Source organism: Prunus persica, chromosome G2 (assembly GCF_000346465.2).
Source record: "Prunus persica cultivar Lovell chromosome G2, Prunus_persica_NCBIv2, whole genome shotgun sequence".
Taxonomy (NCBI): Eukaryota; Viridiplantae; Streptophyta; class Magnoliopsida; order Rosales; family Rosaceae; genus Prunus; species Prunus persica.
The window spans coordinates 26,652,807-26,678,015 of record NC_034010.1 but is presented as its reverse complement, the minus strand read 5'-3'; the positions used below and the strand labels follow the sequence as shown (position 1 = coordinate 26,678,015).

Genomic DNA, 25,209 nt, shown 5'->3' with positions numbered 1-25,209 from the left:
TATACTCTGCATTCTTCATTTAAAAGTCTTTTTTATTTTTATATTAACAGTATTGGGGAGGCGAACGTTGAACACAACACATTAGCTGTTGCAGGAATAAATTTTCTTAACTGGTGGCACGTCGAATTGTGATTTCACCCTTACTTTTAATTACTTGAGTTATAAACCAATATTAATATACCTAAAGACAAAAAATAAAAAATCTAATTATACATTACTACAACTTGGATATTATATGTATATATACATATATTAAATAATAATAAAATGAGCTCACCACAGAAAACGACCAAGCAAATGCGACTTAATTGTGAGGACAAATTGCCAAACATGAACATTAGAAAGAAAGGGGACGAATGAGTTAAATGTTCAAAATTAAAAATAAAAATAAAAGAGAAAAAGAGCATGTATTAGTTGTTGCTCATTTATAATTGCTTCTGTTTTAGCAAGATAAGTTCTACTTAAACTTCAAATTAACCAAGCCTACTAATCCTGTAAACATAAGTCTAATTTCATCTCGTCCATTACACAAATGTCATCAAGTATGACGAAGATGATTACGAAGATGATGGTAACAATGTTTGCTCTTTTTTTTTTTTTTAAAAAAAATTTACCATAATAATAAAAGGATAACTTCCAAAAATAGAAGGACATCCTATTGTCTCCCAAAATCTAAAGGACAGAGGATGTTAAGGTAATCTACTTAAAAACATTACTTTATGTGTAGTTTTCACCTCTTTTTTGTGAAAGTTTTTTATCTCTCCTTTATGAGAGTTTTATTTGTATTGTTATGGCTTAGTTTTTTTTCAAACTTTATCTCTTTTTGATTATTCTGAATTTACAATCTTAGTTTGGATGTTTATGTCAAAGCTTCTTTGATCCTGCGTGATCGTTAGTGAATGTACACTAAATTGTCTTAATTTTAATGTTAGACCGCTTTGTTATTGTAATGACTTTTTGTGGCTCATTTGTATTGACTTTTTATAGCTAATGAAATATTATTATTTTTTTGCTGAATTACGAATGCAATTTTAAAATTTCAAAAAAAATATAATAAAAAAACAGTGAGAAGGCCATTTGACTTGGCTGTTGGCTACCCACTGAAACAAACTTTTTCATTTGGATTACGTGCTATTAGTCGACTTCTCGTACATTAATTAACAATTACATAATTATAATAATCACACGTCAAACGATAAATCCATTTGCGTATCCTGCTAACAACAAAAGAATGAAAGCTCCATCGTATGCTATGCAAAATTTATTTCTTTTGAATTACAATAATCATGTTTCTTAACATCATATGCATATTCTATTTCTTTTGTCCGAAGTCCTTTAGCAATTCACATGCTACTTCGTCTTCTGACCAAATAGAAGAGCATCATATTGGGCCTGCCATGTTATAGCCTCTTCTCAAAAAAAACCCCACTATCAGCCCATGTAGCTTCAGGCTTCTCTATTTTTGGGGAGTGCTAGGATTAGCCGTTCACGTACACGTAAAAAATTATTAGTCATTCAGGTCTACAAGTCTCACAATGCATTATCGACTCACAACCATCTATACGCGCTCAAACAGCCAATACAATAACGTGCGGTGGGCCTACTACAAGTCAAATCTAGAAACATGAATAGCTTTATCAAACATGAATAAGTGGAAAATGGTGGGGAAAGTGGAGCAAAGACCATCATGCCCAAAGTCAAGCCACAAAAAATATGCTACAGCCTATGACACCACTTTTCTTTCTTTCTAAATCCCCAAAAGAAAAATATTTCAAAAAAAACAAAACCCAAAAGAAAAATGAAAATGTCAACCTCTATCAACCCACCCTAATGATTCATTTTTGGGCCGGCCCATATTCCTTCCTCTATGCACATTCGGCCCCCACGCTTTTTTCACGAGCGTGTCGGGCAGTAGTTGGGTTGGATTTGAAAAGCAAGTACCGCGTGAGCATCACTTCCGTCATGTCGTTAGGTTTGTGTGGTCTGGGAAAACGACAGCCATTTCGACAAGTGGGCTCTTGGAGTTGGAGGAGCACTATTCTCATCTTTGTTCCGTTTCCACTTTCTTTTTGCCATAAAATGTTTGAAGTGACATTTTATTCCTCATTTGCTCAAAAATTTTGGTGATAAAATTGAAGTGTTCAAAATCAGAGTTAAGAGGACTAAAGAAGAGTTTGGCAAATGTCAACAAATCAAAGAAGAAAGAATGTGGCAAATGATGAGTTTTAGGTTCATTAGCATGTAGTGTATGAACTCATTTGATCATTTACTTATTTTTATGAAAAAACGATATCTTATCAGACATTTTAAACGAACGATTTTGATTAATGATCTTGTTATCTAAAATTCAAACTTATAACTATCACAATTGTACGAAGACTTTTATGTTTTTAGGCACACTAATCATGTTTATTTCATAATTGGCATTGGTTTCTTTCAATTGGTTTGATTGCAGGATGCAAAAATATGTTTGATCAGAAGCATTAGAATCATTTTGACGACCCAATCCAGCTGGAAAAATGGTTGATGATGGATTTTTATGTTTTTAGGAATTAATCACAAGCAAGATTAATGGTGTTATAGTGATGCTTTGGGCACCACCATGGGTTATATAGATTCCAAGTTCATCTTTTTGCACCTTGCAATGTTTCCTTCTTGTGGACAAATCCAGCTTTCTCTTGATATTTGATTTACTTTTCTGGTGAAATTTCCTCTGTCAGTCAAATGAAATATGTCATCTTTGTTGATGAACCATCATATCCCATTATAACCCACCAATGGCGCATGATGATGGTGCCCCATCTTCAATTATTTGGCTTCTCTTTTTTATTTCCAAAAAAATGAAAGAAAAAAATAAACAAATAATCATTTCAGAAATTAAATTAGTAAAGAGAAAAAGGTCAATCCAAACCACAAATGGACCATGCAAAGTATTTGGACCCTGCAACCTGCATGACACTCCATCCAACTGAAGCATAATTTAGAAACTAAACCATTTAAAATTTATTATATATATATATATATGATGGAAAGGAGATTACTCATTATAGAAATTGGAAGTGGATTTAGTTAATGAAGCCATGAACATGAAGGGAAGTCATGAGCCTCGTTCAAGCTCATCCTGTGCAGCTTGCAAGTTACTGAAAAGAAAGTGCAGCCCCACCTGCATTTTCGCACCATATTTTCTCCCCGACGAGCCCAAAAAGTTTGCCAAAGTTCATAAAGTGTTTGGAGCAAGCAATGTGAGCAAGATCCTAACTGAAGTGCCGGAGGAACAACGCGAGGACACGGTGAATTCGCTGGCTTATGAGGCAGAGGCAAGGCTGAGAGATCCGGTTTATGGTTGCATTGGTGCCATAGCTATGTTGCAGAGGAAGATGATTGAGCTGCAACATGATCTGGCTATTGCTAGAGCCCGTCTTGCTTGTTATGCTTCCAATTCTTTATCATCATCATCAACAACAGCTTCTGCTTCTTCTTGTTATGGTGTCTTGGATGATCAGCTCAGTGAGGCTGCTTTCAGTGCGGTTGGCTTTCCTGCCTGCAGCGGATTTAGTAATAGTTTCATGAGCCAGAGTGCACCTGAACTGATCAGCCATAGCCAGCATGGACAAACTAGTGATTTTAGCTGTGCCCCATATATACTGTGAATTTTATTATGATCTCTGTCTCTCCCTCTGTGATGGTAATTTGGGAATATGTGGCCTTAATTTGTGATTATAATAAAGTAATGGGATCGGTGAGAATTTAAAGCAAAGGGAGGGGCAGCGTATTTATATTTAGCTCAGCCTCCTAGTTTGAGAACCCAATTCGTGTAGCTGATCACCTCACAGAACACTTGCCTTTAGATTGTTTTCCAGGAATGAATTGTGATTAGTAGAATAGAATGCAAAAGTGGCTGTTGGTGCTTCTACACTTGTTTAAGTGTTCTTCTTGTTCTTCCATTAACCTTTAGATGCTCCTAAACAAGTTTGAGAAGCCTGGAAATCTGAAATTTCGAAATCTCAGACACCATCTGATCCAAGATGACATATCAACAGAAAGCACGCTAGTTGTAGACACGTCTGGTGTGACCAATTTTCTCTAGCCAAGCATTCCAAGATGAAGGCGTACACGCAACAGGGAGACTATTAACTTTACTAACTGTAGCATTGCGAATCCAAAGATTTACAGAGTACAAGACTAAAGAAGAATAGTTAAACCTCAGAAAATCCTCCATCAAGCAATCTATATAAACCAACTTCCATTGATTGATTCTATAACTCAGAACAGAAACTAGTGATCAAATTAGCATTGCCATTCAAGAGAAAAGCTGATACAATTCATGTAATCTATGAATGGAGCTTGATCATTATCAACAAACAAATAATATTACACTGCAGAAACATAAAAGTACAAGAAGTCTGTAGGGCTAACAACCAATCATGTACACCAGAAACATTACAATAATTCATAAACATAGGCCTCCAAAGCCTTGAACTTGAAACTGCAGATATATAAATCATGGAGCTCATGATGTGTACTTCAGAAGTAGCGAACTGGATATCGAGCTTTCCACTTAGATTTCTTACATGGTCTGATTTGTGGCTTGACAGAAACAACTTCCCATTTGAAAACGGACAGTCAACCTCAGCTTATAACTTCTTTCCTGTTTAAGGTATAAGAAATAACAAAACTTATCAGAACATGAATAGAAACCAATCTCAATCAAATAAAGCAGTGAAAAGAATTTCACCAAATCATCACATACTGATTCTTGAGACACAACAGCTGATTTATACAACCAAGTTCGCTGGAACCAACCAATTCAAAACATAGACAGACAGAGTAAGCATTGAAACCAAAACTGACCACATTGCAAAAATCTCTTAACAATCAAACAAAACCAAGAATATATTTTTCAAGCTACCTCTACAAGGAGCATACTTGGGGCGCTTCATCTTCTCCAGCTCGACCTGAGCATCCTTGAACATATTCAACCTCTGGAACTCGAGTTCTTTTGTGAACTCCATCCTCTGTTTCTCCAGCTCCATCATCTGCTCCTGTTTCAAATTCTCCATCCTCTCGTATAATTCCCCAAATTTCAATATTGCCCCCGCCAATTCCCTGCACGCCGCTCCACCCGATAACCCCACCGCCTCCATCCGACGCTTCCTTACACTATCACCATTACAATCCTCACCATCTTCGCATCCAATTGAGCTCTCCCTGGACCCACCCGGGGGCTTAGGCTTAAGGTCTGGGGATTTTACAGTGAGAGTGGGAATTGAGGGCTTTCTTTTGGTCGAAACGGCGGCGTCCGGTGAAGAGCCGATGAGGGAGTGGAGGCGGTGGTAGAAAGGCCACGTGGAAGGGCTAGGCTTTGACTTTTCCAGTTTGTACTTTTTCTTCAGGGTGTCGATGCGGTTTTTGCACTGGACGTCCGTCTTGGGCGCCTTGACGCCGCCGTTTAGTCCAGAGTTAACGGCGTCCGCCACCTCCTTCCAGTCATTCTGACGGAGATTGCCGCGGTTCAGCTGGAGGTAACGGTCGCCCCACGCCGTGATTAGCGTCGATGTGGCGCCCTCGCTCCAACAGTCATCCCGGCCACCGGGGGCGCGGGTCCGGGTCGGGCGATGCATGAACGGTTTCGGGTTCGGTTCGGGGCGGTGGTGGAGAAAGAGAGAAACAGCGGGATTTTTTGGTGTGGGTAATAATGATGGGTTGGGTGTCGACCGAAAGATGAGGAAAAAGACCGGACTGAGAAGGAAATGGAAATCTGGCCGTCCATTGTACCGGCGGTGACGTCAGCTCCTCTATCGGGGTTGGACGGACTACCATACCATTGACCTCTTTAATTTAACCATGTACGACGTTGTCGATGGTTTTAGCTCGGTTTCACTGTCAGCATTTATTTAGTCTCCGGTTTACTGTGGAAAACGCCTGTTAACACTAATTAATTGAGAAAACAAATCATTTGATTAACACTAAATAATCTCATATTTCTCCTTCAATTTCTCGCCCATATCTAAACCCCTGGATTTCATTTCGTCCAAGACCAGTTTTGCCTTGTCAAACCTCTTCAACTTGATGAGCCGATACCCTAAGCTCCCGAAATTCTTCTTGTTCAGCCACGTGTCCCTCCCGCTAAAGCTCCTCACAAACTTCACCGCCTGATCGTAAAAGCTCGCGTTCAGCAGCGAATCAATCATGTACACGTGTGTCGAAAGCTGCATCGGCACTCCATCGTCCACCATCCTCCTCAGCAGCACCAGAGCCCCCTCCACCTTCCCCACCTTGCACGCGCCTAGCACCAGCGCATCGTACGTACGCGTGTCCGCACTCATCCCCTTCTCCTCAATCCTTTTCAGCACTGCAGTCGTCAGATCCAAATCTCCGAAGAAACAATACGCGATCAATAGATAATTGTACGCCGTCAGATCAGGCGAAGCCCCAAGCCTCCTCATCAGATCCACCACGCCCCACGCTTCCTCCATAACAACATTGAGTATGGGGTGAAAGCTACACGCGTTCAGGCCGTGGTTTTCACGGGCCATCATTTCCACCACGCACAGCGACCCTCTCCAGCTTACAGAGCTGCGCGATGAGTGAGTCGTACGCGCTCTTTCAGGGCGAAGCCATTGTCAAGACGAGCCAGAGTTCGACAGAGATCGTTGAGTACGGAGAGGGAGGCATCGGTTTTGGTGATAAACTTGAAGGTGTTGGTGGTGTTGAAGCAGTTGTCCTTCACGCGCTTGTTGAGTAGGTGGGGGAGGTCGTCGAAGTCTCTGGAACGGTTAGCGGCATTGACCTGGTCATCGTAGTAGGCCGAGGTGGGGATATCAGGAAAAGTGTTGAAATTGGGGCTTTGGGTTGTGAAGAATCGGGCGGCGACGGTTAGGATATATTGTGAATTTAGTGGTTTGTAGGGAAGTTTTCCAAGGAGTGCCATGGTTTGCTGGCTCTGACTCCGAGGGTTTAGGGTTTAAGGTTGCTGAATAGAAGAAGCAGAAGCTCGTAGTCTTGATCAAGACCCCCCCAATTGAGTAATGGCTAGGGGGTTTTGGTTTGAAAATCTTGGGCTTAATTGGGCAGGGCTATTTTCCATTTGTATAAAAATAAAAAATGGATCTTTATGTGCGAAGTAATGCTTGTTGTAGTTTGTTTTTTGGGCCTTGAGGCCCCATGCAACAAAAGAAAAGAGTATTTCTCTAACCAAAAAAAGCTTGTTTCTAGCAATGCATTATGCATGCACCGAACGAAACTATTTGACTCCTTACATGTAAGAAGTCATTCTTCCTCACACATAAATTATAATTCGCTATATATGTAAAAATAATTCATTAGAATTATATATTTTAAAAATATATATTTATACGAACATAATCAGAAAAGTAATTAAAAAAACTCTTGTGGTTGAAATTTGTTCAATGCCATGGTGATTGATCAGTGAATTTCAATTTTATTTAAACAATTTTTCATACCAAAACCAAAGTCCACCTCTAACATATGAACCAGGGCACCGACTTTACGTGTCCCTCAAAACACTATTATGACTATAAGTTCAGCTATGGACAAATATTTTGCCGTCTATAATGCGGACTAATTTATGAGGATGGCGACCCAACAACAGACATTTCAAAGGTAACAAACAACTTGTTCAATACATTATGGTCGTGACTCGCATTCTTGGAGAGAGACTTTCTTGCCCCGATGTCAATGTTCTCTCCTCCTATTTCCCTCCTCATCATGTGATAGGTGACATGACCAGCGAGATATAGAATTTTTCCTTGTATTGAGGTGCCCTTGATCACAGGCTGATCAATCAAAACCAAAAATTTCCACATCACACCACGAACCCCTAAGAATCTCAGGATAAGCTAATTAAAATGGCCTTCAAGCAAGCTTGTCTTGGTCTGGCTTTTGTGAAAAGACGTGATGGATTATATCACAAACCAGCTGGACAAAAGGGAGACAGACAATAGGCCTGGCGGCCAGGGCCTATGAAAAAAAAAGAATAATAAGATCAACGACATCAATGCATGCGTATGGAAAGCATGCATATCCATTGAAGCCAAAAGAAAAGAAGAAAAAAGAGTAGGATTTTGATCTCTCTCTCTCTCTCTCTCTCTCTCTCTCTCTCTCTCTCTCTCTCTCGTCGGCGTTCTTATCTGGGTCTAAGTTTGGCTTTCAACTTTATGCCTTTTTCTAACAGGGATGTATCAGATATGCCTCATCATCTTTGTTCCCGTAGGGACCTAGTTTGACCTATTTTGCTGACTTTCCCTTTTCACTTTTACTATTCTTCTTGAGCCTCCTGGTATCTCTCACTGTCTTAAAAAGGAAAAGTTGAAACTATAGACTAGCTCAAGAACAGTTGTGAGAGTCGGCATATATAAAATGAGAACAGTGGCGGATGTATTAAGGCACAAGAAGGTGCATGCTCGTTGAAAAAATTATTGTAGGTATTTTAAATTGCTCATTTGCTCAATTAGTGTACATAATTATTTTCAACATTTAAGTAAAAAGACAAAGATATTTACTTAAGTTTACAATGTAAATATGAAAGTACCCTTCATTTGGATTCAAATAAAAATACTAGAAAATCAAATTCCCACCAAATCAAAATATGAAAAATTGATTTTAGTGCAAAATACGATTTAGGCTAAAAATGATGGCTCATTAAGTCAATATATATTTCATACTAAAATCCCATAAAATCAAGTTTTCTTATTTTATGTGAAAGGAATAAAAGCCGCCAAAAATTATCTTGAGAAAATAATTATTCCGAAAAATCATTTTTCACACTTAGTCAATATTGCACTTCCGCTAAAAAATTTCTGGTCCGCCAGTGATTGTAGACTCGGATTTTTTAAACCCCAATTCTCATATGTAAAAGCATCTAAGATTACTTAATTATTGTTGCGTATAAATTGTTTTCCGGTGATTTTCTATAGGGTAATGCTAGGCTTACCACATTTTTATCTTATTCCGTCAGTTTCCAATCCTGATTTGGGATTTTAATCAAAGTTTCATTCTGACCGACCCTCCCCGACCTTTTTAATTCTATTGTTCTTAGAATAATTTATTTCCTTTTTAATTAGCATCAAAAAATCCATTCAAAATTCCAAGTACAATAAAGCTTTTAATTCCGTTTATGAGCATGAAGATAAAGATAGTTATGAAGATAATGTCGTGGGGGTGCTTACTTACTCAAACAGCATTGTACATTATCTCGATGAACATTTGACCAAGAACAAGCTAAACCCTTTGGTATGCATCACACTAATTACCGTCTAAATTTCTTTATACAAATATATATATTAATTTAGATAAGTATATTAAATTTTATTTTTGTAGGAAACACATGAAGTAGAAGAAGCACTCACTTCATTATTCCCTGAAAGACTCATAGATTTATATGAGTTCCTTGTAGTTCATAAGAATATTAGTGTCGGGTACTTCTAATTATCTTCTTTATTCTTTTTCTTTTTTTGGTTAAAGAATGTTGAAGCAGAATCTTGATGATCATCAACTGCATCTGATCCTAGCTTAATGCGGAGGTGATTTTGTCCTCATTATAGTCATATTTCTTCAAACGAAGAACCTACCTACCACATTAATTCAAATCGAGGAATTGTGTTAATTAAATAAGTAGCTGGTCCTAGCTTAATGCAGAGGTGATTTTGTGCTCATTATAGTCATATTTCTTCAAATGAAGAACTATACCTACAACATTAATTCAAATAGAGGAATTGTGCTAATTAAAGAAGTACCTGATCTAATTTTCATTCATTCTCTTCCACATTCCCATTTCAAACAACTAAGGAAGCATTTGGTATCCTATTCAAATAGGGAACTCAAATTTTTTTATTTTTCTTAAAAACAAGGAGTTCTTAAATCTATTTTTAAGATTCAAGAACTTGTTTGGTATGCAACTTGAAACTTGTTTTCAAATCTTAAAAATTTGAGAACTTGTGGATTGTTAGAAAAAAATTGAAAAAAATAATAATTTTGTTTTTAATAATTGGGATGCTTTTAAGTTGTTCTTGAGTTTGAGTTTTTAAAAATAGGGTTACCAAATAGGTTTTTGTTTTGGACTCAAATTCTGTTTTTGAGTTAAAAAAGTTGGATTCAAGTTGAATACCAAACAATCACTAAACATTACCAATGAAAAATATTCGTACCCTTCTCTCTCTATCATTCTCTCTCTCTCTTTGAGAAAACGCACGGACTCACAGAGCATCTTTCAAGAAGAAGTTAACAGGGCAGATCAAAGTCTTGATTTGACCATGGCATCTCTCTGGTAAATGGTAATGTCATGTGATCATATCGAGCACTTGGATCCATATGACTTCTTCTACATACATCAATGACTTCCTTGTATTGTAGTTGTTGTTGTAGATACCCCCCGAGCTACCTAACAATTTTACAGCTGACCCGACACCGCAAATCTTTTCCTTTTTGTTTTCTTACGATCGGATAAATTTGTCCCAGTATGAGCTGCAACGTACACGTTGTTGATATGAATATGTGTCGTCTTAATCAAAATCTACACGAAGTGTTTTGTTTCTACGTGCTTGCTATTACTTTTGTAATTTCAACAAATTATATATACTTTTATGAAATACGTTTAGCTAATACTTTTGAATCATAATTCAAAACAATTATGGGTTTCATTTCATGCCAACAAGTTTTTATAAACCTATCCATATCCTTTCTTTTCTTTTTTGTAGGCAAGATCTCAGACCCGCATATAAAATTATAATAGATAGATTTAGTGCGCTTATGATTCTTCAAGGGTCACACAGAACATGGTGAGGGATGGGACTAATTTTGATGTTTAATTATATTAGTTTTTTTTTGTTTGAGAATTTTTCTTATTAGGAGGGTTGGTATTATTCTCAAGTCTCAAACCACAATAGTAATGGATCCTTTCGTTTTTTTCCGTTTGAATCAAAGATTTGGAGACACATTTATATATGCATAGGACATCAAAATTAATAAAGTCAAAGGGAAGCCTCGAACAATAATACAACTCTTAAACAATGAGCATGGCAATCACATTATTTGAGACTCGAGAATAATATTGCATGCCTTGGTTGGACAAAGATGAAATGGACCACATGGCTAGATGGGTTTCCAAGATTTTCTAATGAGATAGGTTTGCTAAAGAAATCGGGAAACAGATATTAAGGATTTGTTTAAACATCCAGATCCGACCATCCCATCTGTTTATAAGCAAACTTGAAGATATGGAATCCAAATCATTAATAAAATAGGTGTACGTTACCTCTCCTTAGTCCCCTAGGCTATGAACTTCTAATTTTTATATACATGACTTTTCATGGACGTCTCAAGCCACCTAATCATGTATATGTACCCAGTAACGTAACATTGCCCAAATTAATTACTTTATTGGTGTAATGTTAAGTCATGCATGTTTGATCGCGCCTTAAGTGGAATTGGAGTGAAACAAGGAGAATTAGTCAAGAAGGTTTAGGAATTAAGTCCAATTCTTATTATAAAAACAATAATTAAAACAAAATTTCTATGGCAACTTCACTTTAACTTTATCGTATTAGTATTTTTCTTCTCAATATTGAAAGATATTTCTGATATCGAATCTCTTCTCGACGGTTAATTAAGAAAAAAGATGAAGAATAAAATTAGGACGAGACAGCTTCACAATTAAAAACCTAGTGCATAGAAGAGAATAAAAACTATGACATCCATGCAAGATGCACCTGGATCATCAGTACGTACCATTAACGAATCATATCTCAATATCTGTGATGGGTTTTAATTGCAAGAGCGATTAAGATTCCGAGAGAGGGACTCAACTTTCTGTCATCAACTTTATGTGCATATCCAAGTAAGTAAATATTCTGCAGGAAGATTTAAAACCAAAAAGGAAGAGACAATCGAGGAAGACAAAGGCACCCAAACAGAGAGATTCATAGGCATCAATACCAAATCTACAGAGCTAGCTGACTTCATCAACTTTATGCAATATGTAGTCCATATCTAAGGGAGGAATTTACAAAAAGAAAGCCTGAAGCTGAAGGCACTATCTTTAAGGTTCACACACAGTGGAGGACGTCCTTTTTAAAGTAAGCCTGCCTGCCTATGTAGATTGGGATACGAAACTCTTTTCTTTAATTATAAACCTGCCTGCCACAATCTCTAGGACAATTAATACTTATTTACAAACTAAATTCTCAACAAAAGCATATTTGAATCTGATTAAGAGCCGGCATCCATTAAGATTCTAGCCACTGAGCTTGGTTTGGCTTCTCAAGAGATTTTTTTTTTTTTTGGGTCTGAAAGTTTTTGGTTTTACTTTGTTTCCCTTGTCCGTGATCCTTTCTTCTCCAAATATGTCTAACTGAACCAAATTATTAAATAAGAAAAGAAAATCTGTGTGCGGTTAAATCTGTTGGCGCAGGACAACTCACCATGCCCCTTTTGTTTTGGTCAAAAGTTTAAGGGGAGGGGAGCCTACCCTATTCAAAGGTCAGAGTATACCAATGCCTCTTTAAGGATTTGCAGAGGGGGTCTTAGCCCTTTTTTTGTTTTTACAGATTACCTAACAAGAGGGATTGTCGACAGCAGGATTTGAACCTAGGTATAATAAAGAGAACAATCTTTACCAACTCAACCAACCCTCGTTGTTTAGAGTATTTGTCCCACATTGAAATGTTAAGGGACCTAGCCTAGGTTTATAAGGAGTTGGGCTACGTTCCCAATTGCCAATTGGTTTTAGAGTGGAACATCAACTTTCTTTATGGTATCAGAGTAGGTTAGTCCACGTGTGAAAGCCCAACGGCCACACGTGCTCCACGTCACCCATTATGTGTTGTTCACTTGCTAGGCTTGAAAATTTGCCACATGTGCGGGGACGTGTGAGAATGTGAAGGTAAACAAAATCACACATTGGAAAGTTAGAAAACCTTGCAATGGCTTATAAGGAGTTGGGCTACTCCCCCCCATTGCCAATTAGTTTTGGAGTGGAACCTCAACTTCCTTCATGGTATCAGAGCAAGGCTTCATGTGTGGGGCCCAACGGCCACACGTGCTCACACGTCACCCAATGTGTGTTGTCCACGTGTTATGTTTGAAAGTTCACCACATGTGCTGGGGCGTGTTGAGAGTATTTGTTCCACATTGAAATGTTAAGTGAACAACCCTGGGTTTATAAGGAGTTGGGCTCAATAGCCACATGTGCTCCACGTCACCTAATTTGTGTTGTCTACATGTTAGGCTTGAAAATTCGCCACACGTACGAAGGCGTGTGAGAATGTGAAGGTAAAAAAAACTCCACATTAGAAAGTTAGAAAACATTGCAAAGGCTTATAAGGAGTTGGGCTATTCCCCCTATTCCTAATTGGTTTTAGGGTTGAATCTTAACTTCCTTCTGTTGGCACTCACCAAGCCTCTTTTAAAGGAAGAATTAATAATGAAGACCTGTTGCAGCTTCAAAAGTCAATATTTAGTCAATTGGAAATTTAAGATGGTTGTAATTATCTGGTACTAAGAAAATCATTATTGAGTTGTTAAACACGTGACCAACTATTTTTAGATTTTTCGGAAAACCATTCATATCAGTAGCTTTCTTTTTCTTCATGCTATATATAGCTTAAAGAATTACAACTTCCATTACATTTTGTCATAGAGTTCCTATATGAGAAAAGCAGTCAAAGACTTTTATTGTCATGAAATAGGGAAAACAATGATTTTGGTGTTCTTGTTTGTATTGTATAAATAATGAATTATTAATTAGTGAGATTTGATAAATTAATTAGTTGCTGACATGTTGTTTTACTTTTATAGTGTCGGGTCAAATTAAAAAACCTAAGAGATCAAATATATTTTGGGTTTTTTTTGTTATCAATGAAATTCACTTATATCATTGAATTTTCTATCTTATTAACACATAAGTTAAATTTAACCTACTTCATTTTGAAATCATGATTCCGTCCATGCTGATAACTAAACTTTGTGGGAGGCACAATAAATCTCCACCACTTGCTACTTAATATATATGTTCCTAAAATACTGTTTACTTAACATTCAATAGTACATGGCTAAGTTTGTATAATATTAAATTGACATGGCTTTCTTTTTTATAAACAACTGAAGCACTTCAGAACCACCCCCCCAGGAAAGGCAAAAATATTTCGAAGAGTTTGAGGAACGAAATGATAGATACCTGCCTGCCTATACAATATAATAAGATTAAGAACCGGAAATTATTACTACTAATTCAGCTATGCTGCACTGCACTTCGCTGCAGTAAATTTAGATTGAAAAAAAAAAACAACTTTAAGACTAGACTTGTATTTTGACACGAGTGAACAGGGAGGAGAGATGGGAAGTGTTTTTTCTTTCACATGCGTTTTAGATTTTTGTTTATTTTTCAAGGTGATGAGATGTGTGGCACAGTGACAGTGGATCTTCCTAAAATGCCGTTCCAAATCATCCATATAATTATATACAATTTTTTTTTGGTCTGCAGGAATCAATGTCCTCCTTAGATTAATAACAGAGACACAAAATAATCGTAAAATTATTTACAGACCCCACCCACCCCAAAAGCCAAAAGCCAAAAGAAAAAGCCCGGTTTTCGTCTTCCTTCCTTCATATCCCAATCCCACCACCACACAAGCACACAAGCACACAAGAGCACAAGCACACAAGAGAACACAAAGAAGCAGGTTTTACGTAATATTGGTATGATTGTATCAATATCTTTTTGCATAAGATACCCCAGACATGAAATTGACAGCTATCACTCTCCACGTCCCTCAGTTCCCCCTGCACTTGCACAGTTGCACTGCTCCTCCCCATTAAACTATATCATAATTATAAATAAATGAAATTACGCAGATTATTATTACATGTCCAAATTAAACGTGCACATAATTTATAAAACCAGAACCAATAATTAACAACAGCCGAGAGAGCGCTATCAGTCTCGAGACAGGAGAGAAACTTTCATACAATGAGTATAATCCTATTTGTTATTTTCAACTAATAATCCACTTGTTATTTTTAACTAATAACACAACGACACGTGAGATGACTTTTCAACCTTTCATTGTCTTATTGACATGGGATAATAAAACAATGTTATCCCGTTACAACAAAAGTTTCTTTTCCTCGAGGAGACCAAGTTGTCAATATTTTTTTGTTTTGATATTCATTTTCTCCATAAAGCGATACCCGGAGAATCTTGGCAAAAATCTTTCACAGTAAACAAACCAGCAAAACATAACACATTGCCCATGTCACTTGCTTCACCTCAAACCCTTCACCATATATTCCTTCCTGTCTGTCTCTTCTAAACCAAGAAAATCACACCAAAAACAAAACCCAAAATCCCCTCCTCCTCCTCCTCCTCCTTATCCACCACATTACCAAAAACCACTCAAACTAAGCACAGAAGAAGATAAAACAAATCACTCATGGCAGGTTCTGTGCGTGTGAAAGAGGCTGTCGTCGTTGCGCCCTCCGAGCCCACCCCAACTTGCGTCCTCAACCTCTCATCCATTGACTCGCAACTCTTCCTTCGATTCACCATTGAGTACCTCTTGGTCTACGCCCCTCGACCGGTCCTCAATCAGGAAGCCACCACGTCCCGTGTCAAGTCCGCACTGGCCAAGGCCCTTGTCCCGTACTATCCGCTGGCCGGTCGGGTTCGGCCCAAAGCCGACGGCTCAAGCCTCGAGGTTGTCTGTCGAGCACAGGGCGCCGTGTTCATCGAGGCCGTGTCCGACCGCGCCACGCTCTCCGACTTCGAGCGGGCCCCGCGATACGTGGCGCAATGGAGGAAGCTACTGTCGCTCCAAGTGGCCGACGTTCTCAAGGGTGCCCCTCCGCTCGTCGTCCAGCTGACGTGGCTCAAGGACGGAGCCGCGGCGCTCGGCGTGGGATTCAACCACTGCCTCTGTGACGGGATCGGCAGCGCCGAGTTCCTCAACTCGTTCGCCGAGTTGGCAGCTGGCAAACCCGGGTTCGCGAACGAGTTCAAACCCAATCCTGTATGGGATCGCCACCTGCTGGACCCACAACCCGTAAATCAAGTAATGCCACGTCATCGAATTCCTAACGCGGCGAGTCACCCCGAGTTCAACAAGGTCCCCGACCGTTGCGGGTTCATGAACCGGTTCTCCAACGAACGACTCATCCCAACCTCCATAACATTCGAAAACATATACCTAAGCGAGCTGAAGAAACTCGCTCTGTCGACGAGTCGACTCAGCACCGAGTCGGCCTATACTTCGTTCGAGGTTCTCTCAGCCCACGTATGGAGGAGCTGGGCCAGAGCACTGAACCTAGCTTCAAACCAAATCTTGAAGCTCCTCTTCAGCGTCAACGTACGGAACCGAGTGAAGCCGAGTCTACCCGGCGGGTACTATGGCAATGCGTTTGTCCTGGGGTGCGCGCAGAGCAGCGTGAAGGATCTAGAGGAGAAGGGGCTGGGGCACGCGGCGGGGCTGGTGAAGCGTGCGAAGGAGAGGGTGGGGGAGGAGTACGTGCGGAGGGTGGTGGAGTCGGTGAGCGAGTCGAAGGCGAGTCCTGACACGGTGGGGGTGCTGATCGTGTCGCAGTGGTCAAGGCTGGGATTGGAAAGGGTTGACTTTGGGATGGGGAGGCCAGTGCATGTGGGGCCCATACTGAGCGACAGGTACTGCCTGTTTTTGCCAGTCGGTAGTAAAAATAATAAGGGAGGTGGTGATGATGATGATGATGATGATGGTGATGATCAGGGGGAATCTGTGAAGGTGATGGTGGCTGTCCCCACAAGTGCAGTTGACAAGTACGAGATATTGGTCAAGAGTCTATACTCGTGAGGACCACTCGAACACGATTCTCTCTCTCTCTCTCTCTCTCTCTCTCTCTCTCTCTCTCTCTTTCTTTGCTTAGGTCACCCGCGCTGACTTTGTATAGTTCTTTTTCCTGATTTATAATATAAACGGGTTCCCTTGTGTTCCATTTTTTCATCCATGGTCCATGCGAGTGCTAAATTGTAAGGTGCGACGAGAACCGTTGGATCGGAGACTTATTAGAGGCACTTCAATTTTAGCGGAAGAATCTTGTATTTTGGTCTTGGATTTTGTCTTTCAACTGAATTTGCATGTGATGTGTGCTGAGAGTTTAAAAAAATAAGGCATCATAATGGATCCAATTCATATCGATGCTGCACACAATAAACAACATGTTTAATTAAAAGGGTTTCACGCCGGAATATGCCTAAACTGATTCCAACACTAGAATATATATTGGTTAGGCCAGTTGAGCAGAACGGTTTATTCTTTTTCATTTATCAAGTTCGATTTCCTTTTTTTTCATAAATTAGAATATCTTTAGACTATGGATATATAAATTATGAAAAAAGAATTGTGACATCAAATTGCATAGTTGATTAGGTAAATCACGTACTTAATCATGTTGTGTTTTCTTTGTTATGCAAAAGGTGCTGTGAGAAAATATTTGTACAGAGATCACAAGCTTTGCAAAGATGTGAAGGGATTGTAGCCCATGGCAGGTTGCACCGATGACCGGGGATTGTTAAATTTGTTTTGATTGGGCTCATTAGAACTCATCAGCCCAAATGCCGAGATTGAACATGCTCAACCCGACGACACTGTGAGTTGATTGATGGGTTCGAATATTTGAATGCGCTTACCATATATCCCATTAGACTGCATATTTTTGTTGTAGCCATTTTTTATTTTATACAAGCAATACTGAGGGAAATGTGAATCGAATCTAGACTCAGGCATATTGATAAATGCTCCTAACAACTTGAGTTACAAATTTACAATCACGTTGCTCTCTTTTTCGTTTGAAGTTTCCTTAACTTGTGGGTTGAGACCTGGGAGGGCTTCGCTCCAATAGATCAGGGTTTATATATCTTTCATAAACAGTGTGAATACATTATGGGAAAGGCCTATTCAATCTGTTTTGATGCGTTTTAGATCATGTTCCAGGGAACGTGGTATAGGTTGTACAGATAGATTGTCATGCAATTAGAAGGAAAACATAATTAAGAAATTATATGAGGGAAAAGCTACAAGGTTGTGGTTCAAATTGGAACAGCTCCCCACCCAGCTTACAAGCTCACCAGACCCACCCACGACACGACAACATATAAGCAAGCTGCTCAATATTTCCAAAAGCTCACCTAATATCTTTTGCATAAAATATTAGGGTAAGTAAATTTTGCAACAGGGTATCGTATCGGAAGACAGAAATTGTCCCTCTTCCTTTCCCTATTTGGATGGTTTTTAACAGTCCAACAGGTTCCATTTATATTAGTTGCTGTGGTGCTGCCTTCTGCCTTCTTCTGCCTTGTGCCCTTGCGAGTTCCAAGGCGCTGGGCTGGACACCACATGCTTCCTGCCTGCTCCTAACTATTCCTGCACTTCCTCTGGCCTGCGGACACGTCATCCCCTTCATGCAAACTTCCTCCTCCACATCATATTCTCTTTTCTTTTTTTTTTTCTTCTTTTTTTAATGAAGAAAAGTTTAGGTAAAGGAGAGGTTACTCCATTTCATGCCAGAGTATACTAAGATCTTTTTGAAGAATTATAGAGGAAGTTTTAGCCTCTTTTTTGGATTTTACAGATTACCTATAAAGAGGAATTGTTGACAACGAGACTTAAACTTAAGTCTAAATAATAAAGAAAATGATCTTTACCAACTCAACCATAGCCACATCATATTCTCTTAATTGCCTCCATATATTGGTTCCTTAGTATACATTATCAATTTACACACAACATATATACAGTATTTTACAATAAAGTCATGCACACAACAGATACACCCTAAAATATAATTTTGTAATGCAAACCCTAAAATATAATTGAAACATGTTATTCCACATGACCCAATCTTTATATAATTTATTTTCATATATATATATATTGAGCTTTTATTAAGGGATTTTTCAAATAAGTTTATTTAAAGAATATCTTTGTAGGGCTCATCATACATTGTTTTTAATTACCCGAACTATCTAATTTTTAGCTATTCTCTCAAGGATCATATATGCAAAAAATCACTTAAATCCGAAACCATTTGACCACTCAATTAGATCATTATTATTTTAATCTTTTCTTGAAACACCATGTTCATTTATTTTGTTGCTAACAATTAGATTCCTTAATGATTTTCAATTTTTTTTGATTTTCTTGCAAAGATGATCTATAAATGAAGATTTGAAAAATAAACGGTACAATTCGTAAAATATTCTAAAAAATGTCCCTCAAATAAAATTATTTAAAAAATTCCACAATGGAAGAGACTGATGTATTTGTCTGATAGTTGTCATAGAAAACAGAGAGAGGCATGAAGACATACTGGTTGTAATATATAGCCTGCCATCGATATATAAATATATGCTGTGATATTTTGGGTCCTGAATTAATAATGATAAGGATGTATCATATTAGCTTTTAACCAATTCATGACCTTTCTATGAAAAAGCAATTCAAAATAATTCAAAAGACATTGAATCCCGTTTTAAGCAATTCAGATTTGAGATGAGTCAGTCACATGGCCGACTTTGAGGACCTTGAAACAGGCCTGGTTCAAGTTATTTATAACCGGGGCTTCAATTTAAGATCGTTGATCAAAATATCTCTTCCCAACTAATTTCTGGCACAGGGAACTAGCGCAGGAAGGCTGCTTGTCGCTGGGTCAAAAGACAAATTTACTACTCCACCCATTAATTCCAAATTCAACGAAATTAATGTAACCAGAAAGTAAAAAGTTAATAGTTAATTACTCATGATGAGTGAAGAGTATCGAACATGATCATCCAATTTTTGTTTCAGATTTAAGAATAAAGTGGAGGCAATTGAATATTTTTACAGGGATAATTGAACGTGAACATGACTTTTTTTTTTCTTCTTCTTCAGAAAAGAAGAAACTAATAATAAAAACATTCAAACCCTAGGAATGAAGGAAATAACACACAGAATGGTTTCAAATTCCAAAACCAATGTGCGCACTGACACCTGAACCCGGGGTCTGTTTCTTCACTGCACAGCAATCACGCCCTCTCTCTCTCTCTCTCTCTCTCTCTCTCTCTCTCTCACAGACTATCAATATTTTGTAAAAGAAGAAAGAAAAAACGAAGAAGCAGAAAAGCGAAATATAAATATAAAAGAGGAAGCACCGCCCTATTCGACCATTAACAGAAATGGCATTGAAAATGAGACCCAATATCAGAGAAACTCTCTCTTCTTTCGACTAATCGAGAACACTGAACGAGGTAGGGCGCGTATAGTGTCTCCATCCATCCACCTTTGATTCTCTCCCCCAAAAACCAAAACCAAAACCCCCCCACTGTTTTCAATCCTTTAAAGCTCGCCGCAAGTTCACCCTATGGAAGACGAACACCCCCTCTCACCTCCAGCAGCCCCACCTCATCACCCTCCCCAAGACAACGACAACAACAACAAAAGCCCTGACTCAACCACCGCCTCCACCGCCACAACACCAACAGAAACCAACAACAAAAAGTGCAAGGGCAAGGGAGGCCCCGACAACAACAAGTTCAGGTACCGCGGCGTGCGCCAGCGCAGCTGGGGGAAATGGGTGGCCGAGATCCGCGAGCCTCGTAAGCGGACGCGGAAGTGGCTTGGCACCTTCGCCACCGCCGAGGATGCCGCCCGGGCCTACGACCGGGCCGCCATCATCCTCTACGGTTCCAGGGCCCAGCTCAACCTCCAGCCCTCCGGTGCCAACTCTCAATCGTCCACGCGTGGCTCCTCTTCCTCCTCCTCCTCCTGTAACTCCTCCGCCCAAACCCTAAGACCTCTGCTTCCTCGCCCCTCAGGGTTCGGCCTTACCCTCCCTTTCCCCTCATCAGCCCACCCGGTCCCGCTCATGGCATCGGGGTTCGTTCCGTATGGTGTTGGTGTCGGAGTTTACCCTAGCGTTGCTGCTGCTGCTACCTCGTCCGTTCAGCTGAGTCAGCATCATCCTCATCATATTAATATGAGAGGCCAAGATAATCTTCAAAATAATCCATTATTGCACCAACAACAGCAGCAGCAGCAGCAAGTTGTGGTGCAGCAATTTCATCATCAGTACCCGGTATCTGACGGTGGCGGTGGTGACACGTCAACCTCATATCAAAATCCAAACCCTAGCCATGATCAATACCAACAACTACTTCATCATAATCAAAACAATCAGGCCGATTCTTGTTCGTTCGATGACGGGAATTCGATTATGGGCTCCGGGTTGTCTCTGTCGTCTTCGCAACCCATGCCCGTTGCACCGGGGTGCTCGGATCCGATGAGCGGAGTGGGACCCATGTCTCCGTTAATGTGGCCGTTGACGAGTGAGGAAGAGTGTGCGCCGAGTCTTTGGGACTATGGTGATCCTTTCTTTTTGGATTTTAAAGGATTTGATTCCTGATGATGAAGAATTCAAGATCTTACATATATATTTATAGTTCTGCATGTCTCTTTTGAAGAAGAACAAGAGAGATACAGTAATGTACTCAATTCCTTTCAAAGTTGAAGCTTTATATGTAGACTGGGCTTGCATGCGAGGTTTCACAGTGATTTTGGTTTACAAATGGGTTGATGAAGAATATTAATTTACAAGATCGGGCCAAAACTTGCTTGCGCTTATGGAGTTGATGAGACAACAGTGCTGTGAATATGAGTTTGATATTCACGAGGTTACGAAAAAGGCATACCGAAGTATTGGATTGAAGCTGGTGGTGATGGATAGAAATGCTTGGTGAGCACAACGGTTTGGCAAATTGATAAATGATGATGCTGCAGAAAGATCGATCTAAGGTAAGGTTGATTATATATGTATGATTTGTTTATGAAGATCTCAAAACTTGAAGGATTATTAGGTTTTCTTTTTAATTATCTCTTTATAATATCAGATTATTATTATTAAATACATAGGGTGTTTTACTCATTTTTAGGATAGTTTGGGACAAAAGAAGAAATTCGATCGATCGATCCCTCTTATTTATTTTTCGTGAACTGAGGAAATATTGTATCCTTTTCTAAAGAACATATATATAAATATAAAAAAATATATTAATGAATTATCTCATTTTGTTGATCTGAAAAGGAAATTTGAGGTTTATTGTGTAATTAATTGTGTGCATTAGCATATTTTGTGCTGTTCAACATGTTGGTAAGGTTAAGTATCTTCTCTTTCCTGTAATATTTGTTGGTGCCTTAAATTTGGCAAGAGCTAATCCTACTATTTCTTTGGGCTTTGGTGCGCCTCAAAACCAAAGAAAAAGGATTAGTATCTCTGCTTCTTAAGATCTGTCAAGACACACATCATCAAAGCATCAATCTACAGGTATGACTTCATCTTGTCACTACAATTAAGCTCTTTGTGTAAGCTTCAAAATTTAGAACTTCATTCATAATTGTCAACCTACCTACAAGTAGAGATACATATACTATGCATGTATATATTGTGAGGTTCATAGTTCACTAGGTCTTTATTGTTAGCCAATTTCTTGTCAACATAACTATTTCGTCCTAACGGTTGTTTAACATATGGTATTACAACTTTGGTTTGAGGTTGCCTAACATAGTATTAGAGCTCTAGTTTGACGAGCTCCTTAGTTCGAATCCTCCAAGCCCCATTCCGTTATATATGTTTCGAATGATTTCTTGTACGTTAGATGTTCCGTCTCTGATCTGTACGCCTAGTGGTTGTCTAACAATTAGAAATGTCTCAAGTTTAACTAAGTACCCTCTTGATAATCTTTAACTTGTATATGATCAATATTTGGTATATAACTTCTTCCATTACCTATTTTTCGTTGAGCTAGATATTGAAGTAGCGACTAATTTGCGGGCAATGAGAGCATGCATATCTCATGGGACAACATAAGTTGATCCAACTGAGAAGATTTGAGCCATGCATCAATTGCTACTTCTTTGCTGTGATGTTTACTTTAGATTTATTAGTTTAGGATGTACGCATTCCTAATTGTGACAAAACAAACCTTTGCTTATCGTTATAATTATTTTTATTTGGACATGGATTTATTTTATATTGTATAAATCAATACTTGTGTAATGCACTACAAGTATTGATGTGAAATAAGTGATCGATGTTTGGCACATGAGGGCAAGAGAGACAATTTGATTCTTGAATGTCTGTATTTTTAGGTTAGGCCCAAGCCAACCTCAACCGTAGCCGTTGTTTTCAATTTCTTGTTGTGAGCTTAGCTGAACCTAAAGTTGTTTGCTGTTTCCTCATTCTAAAAGGTTGATTTGAGTGAGTTTGGGCTATTATCCCCAATAGATAGAAAATGTCCTTTCAAAGATTAAGGTGGCCTTTCGTTTTCTGGATGGCTAATTTCATTCTACGTTCAATAGTTTCCTACCACTAACTTGAGTGTTATTCTTACAAGGCTCCTCCTACTTTGCTGCTCAAAAGTGCATGTAAACCAATATTAAGTGTGTTACAAGTACACCAGTAAATTCTTACAACTTGGAAATTCAAACTATTTTAATGCATTTCATTGTATATATTATCTTCCTAGTATTTCAGTTTTATATTCTGGAAACATAATCCAACAACTTTGTCGATTTTATATGGTAATATCTATAAAGGTCCAATGCTAAGTTGATTTCAGGTGACGCATGTTTTCCATCAAGTAGTTTCCCAACTTGGATTTCTTCTTGTCCCCTCATAACAATCAATTGTAATTTTTATTTACTATCAACACGTACCTCCGAGGCAAAGTACTAATTAATTACTTTATAATATCTCGGTAACTATTGACAACGAAGTACTAATTAGTTGTTTTATAAGAGTAATGTTATTTAGACACACAAAATTAACCACATTAGTTGACCACCTTATGTGGCAGCTGATGTAGTCATGCCACGTCAATTAATGAAATTGTCGTGTGGATTTTATTTTTATTTATTTATTTATTTAAATAATTATTAAAAATAAAAAATAAAAATTGAAATAAAAAATTAAAAACCCTAGCATCCCTGGACTCTTCATCTCTAGCACTCCCTTAACGAGTGCAGAACTAATGTTATGGGAGATGGCATGCGTGTCACAGACCTTGGGGATCTAGAAGTTCTCTATGTCCCACTACACCGACATCTCCGCCTTACCCATCAACGCTGCCGCCGTCGCCATCTCCGCCATGCTGCTTCCGCTCACATCCCCACGCATTGGCGCTCTCCAAATACTCTAGATCTGATGGTCACTGTTCACTTATGATCGAAGATGATGATTATTGATTCTTGAAAAACCCTCAAAACACCAAAATTCAAAATGAAAATCAAAATTCTCTGGTTTTGATTGGGTTCCTCTCTTCTTGTAATTTTGTTATTTTTCTTGAATTTGATCTCTTCTCTAGTATATCTATATCTCTTCTCTGGTTTTGAAGGGATAGGTTAATTTGATGAGGAAGAAGGGAGTGCTGGAATATATCTATATCTCTTCTTTGATTTTGATGGGGATAGGTAAATTTGATGGAGGAAGAAGGGTGTGCTGGAGACGAAAAAAGTTCAACTTTTTGTTTTTCATTTTTTTTATTTCCCAATAATAATAATTTTAAAAATAAAGAAAAATAATAAAATTCACATAAAATTCATTAATTGACATGGCATGACCACATCAGCTGCCACATAAGGTGGTCAGCTAATGTGGTCAATTTTGTGTGTCTAAATAGCATTACTCGTTTTATAATATCTCGGTAATTATTGACAACAGATCGAGGAACAAAAATACTTACAATTTAAAAGAACGATAGTATTTTATTGATAAGATAAACAAAACAAGTACAAATTAATTGAGGTGCTGAATATTAATACAACTTTTCTCTATTAAGTGATTCACAAATTAATCACATGTACCATATATATATATATACTAGTCTCTATGCACGCGTTTCCGCGCATGCGAGAGGTTTTTTTTTAAAAAAATTTAAATTTATTTTAAAATTAAAAAAGATAATGGATATTTGTGTTCTATAAAAATAGGACCTATTATCTGAATTTTCTTTTAATTTTAATTTTTTTAATACGAAAAATTGTGAATTTACCATATTATCCTTATTTAATTAATAATTTCAATTCTTAATGTTTGCATTAACCAAGGGCATTTTTTGGTATTTTGAATGTTTCACCATTCTCTGCCTTTTGCTTTATATATATAGATAAACAGAAAATGAGCACTCAGTTCAATGAT

The 25,209-nt window shown here is 38.3% G+C and overlaps 5 protein-coding genes across 6 annotated transcripts; 3 read left to right on the top strand and 2 right to left on the bottom strand.

Moving 5' to 3' along the window:
- Positions 3,018-3,924, top strand: LOC18784810 (LOB domain-containing protein 21). The gene has a single exon (XM_020557834.1). The coding sequence runs from the start codon at positions 3,081-3,083 to the stop codon at positions 3,648-3,650; it is 570 nt and encodes a 189-aa protein (XP_020413423.1). The 5' UTR covers positions 3,018-3,080; the 3' UTR covers positions 3,651-3,924.
- LOC18786437 (trihelix transcription factor ASIL1) lies at positions 4,267-6,012 on the bottom strand. 2 transcript variants are annotated; one of them, XM_007218138.2, is made up of 3 exons: positions 4,910-5,964; positions 4,751-4,792; positions 4,539-4,648 (listed from the first exon to the last, which is right to left on the bottom strand). In XM_007218138.2, exons 1-2 carry the CDS (start codon positions 5,619-5,621, stop codon positions 4,776-4,778), a joined length of 729 nt encoding a protein of 242 aa, XP_007218200.2. In that variant the 5' UTR covers positions 5,622-5,964; the 3' UTR covers positions 4,539-4,648; positions 4,751-4,775. The 2 variants fall into 2 exon arrangements, with proteins under 2 accessions (XP_020413938.1, XP_007218200.2); XM_020558349.1 differs by lacking the exon at positions 4,751-4,792 and having other exon boundaries at positions 4,267-4,648; positions 4,910-6,012.
- On the bottom strand, positions 5,967-6,536 carry LOC18784600 (pentatricopeptide repeat-containing protein At3g56030). The gene has a single exon (XM_007219826.2). It carries the CDS (start codon positions 6,534-6,536, stop codon positions 5,967-5,969), a length of 570 nt encoding a protein of 189 aa, XP_007219888.2.
- On the top strand, positions 15,110-17,117 carry LOC18787571 (taxadien-5-alpha-ol O-acetyltransferase). Its single transcript, XM_007217914.2, has one exon. It carries the CDS (start codon positions 15,447-15,449, stop codon positions 16,833-16,835), a length of 1,389 nt encoding a protein of 462 aa, XP_007217976.1. The 5' UTR covers positions 15,110-15,446; the 3' UTR covers positions 16,836-17,117.
- LOC18785108 (ethylene-responsive transcription factor ABI4) lies at positions 20,108-21,959 on the top strand. Its single transcript, XM_007220974.2, has 2 exons — positions 20,108-21,809; positions 21,947-21,959. The coding sequence occupies exon 1, from the start codon at positions 20,380-20,382 to the stop codon at positions 21,418-21,420; it is 1,041 nt and encodes a 346-aa protein (XP_007221036.2). The 5' UTR covers positions 20,108-20,379; the 3' UTR covers positions 21,421-21,809; positions 21,947-21,959.

What these genes read in the sequence shown, in the direction of transcription:
- LOC18784810 (XM_020557834.1), top strand. Translation starts at nt 3,081, where the DNA reads ATGAACATGAAGGGAAGTCATGAGCCTCGTTCAAGCTCATCCTGTGCA.
- LOC18786437 (XM_007218138.2), bottom strand. Translation starts at nt 5,621, where the DNA reads ATGCATCGCCCGACCCGGACCCGCGCCCCCGGTGGCCGGGATGACTGT.
- LOC18784600 (XM_007219826.2), bottom strand. Translation starts at nt 6,536, where the DNA reads ATGGCCCGTGAAAACCACGGCCTGAACGCGTGTAGCTTTCACCCCATA.
- LOC18787571 (XM_007217914.2), top strand. Translation starts at nt 15,447, where the DNA reads ATGGCAGGTTCTGTGCGTGTGAAAGAGGCTGTCGTCGTTGCGCCCTCC.
- LOC18785108 (XM_007220974.2), top strand. Translation starts at nt 20,380, where the DNA reads ATGGAAGACGAACACCCCCTCTCACCTCCAGCAGCCCCACCTCATCAC.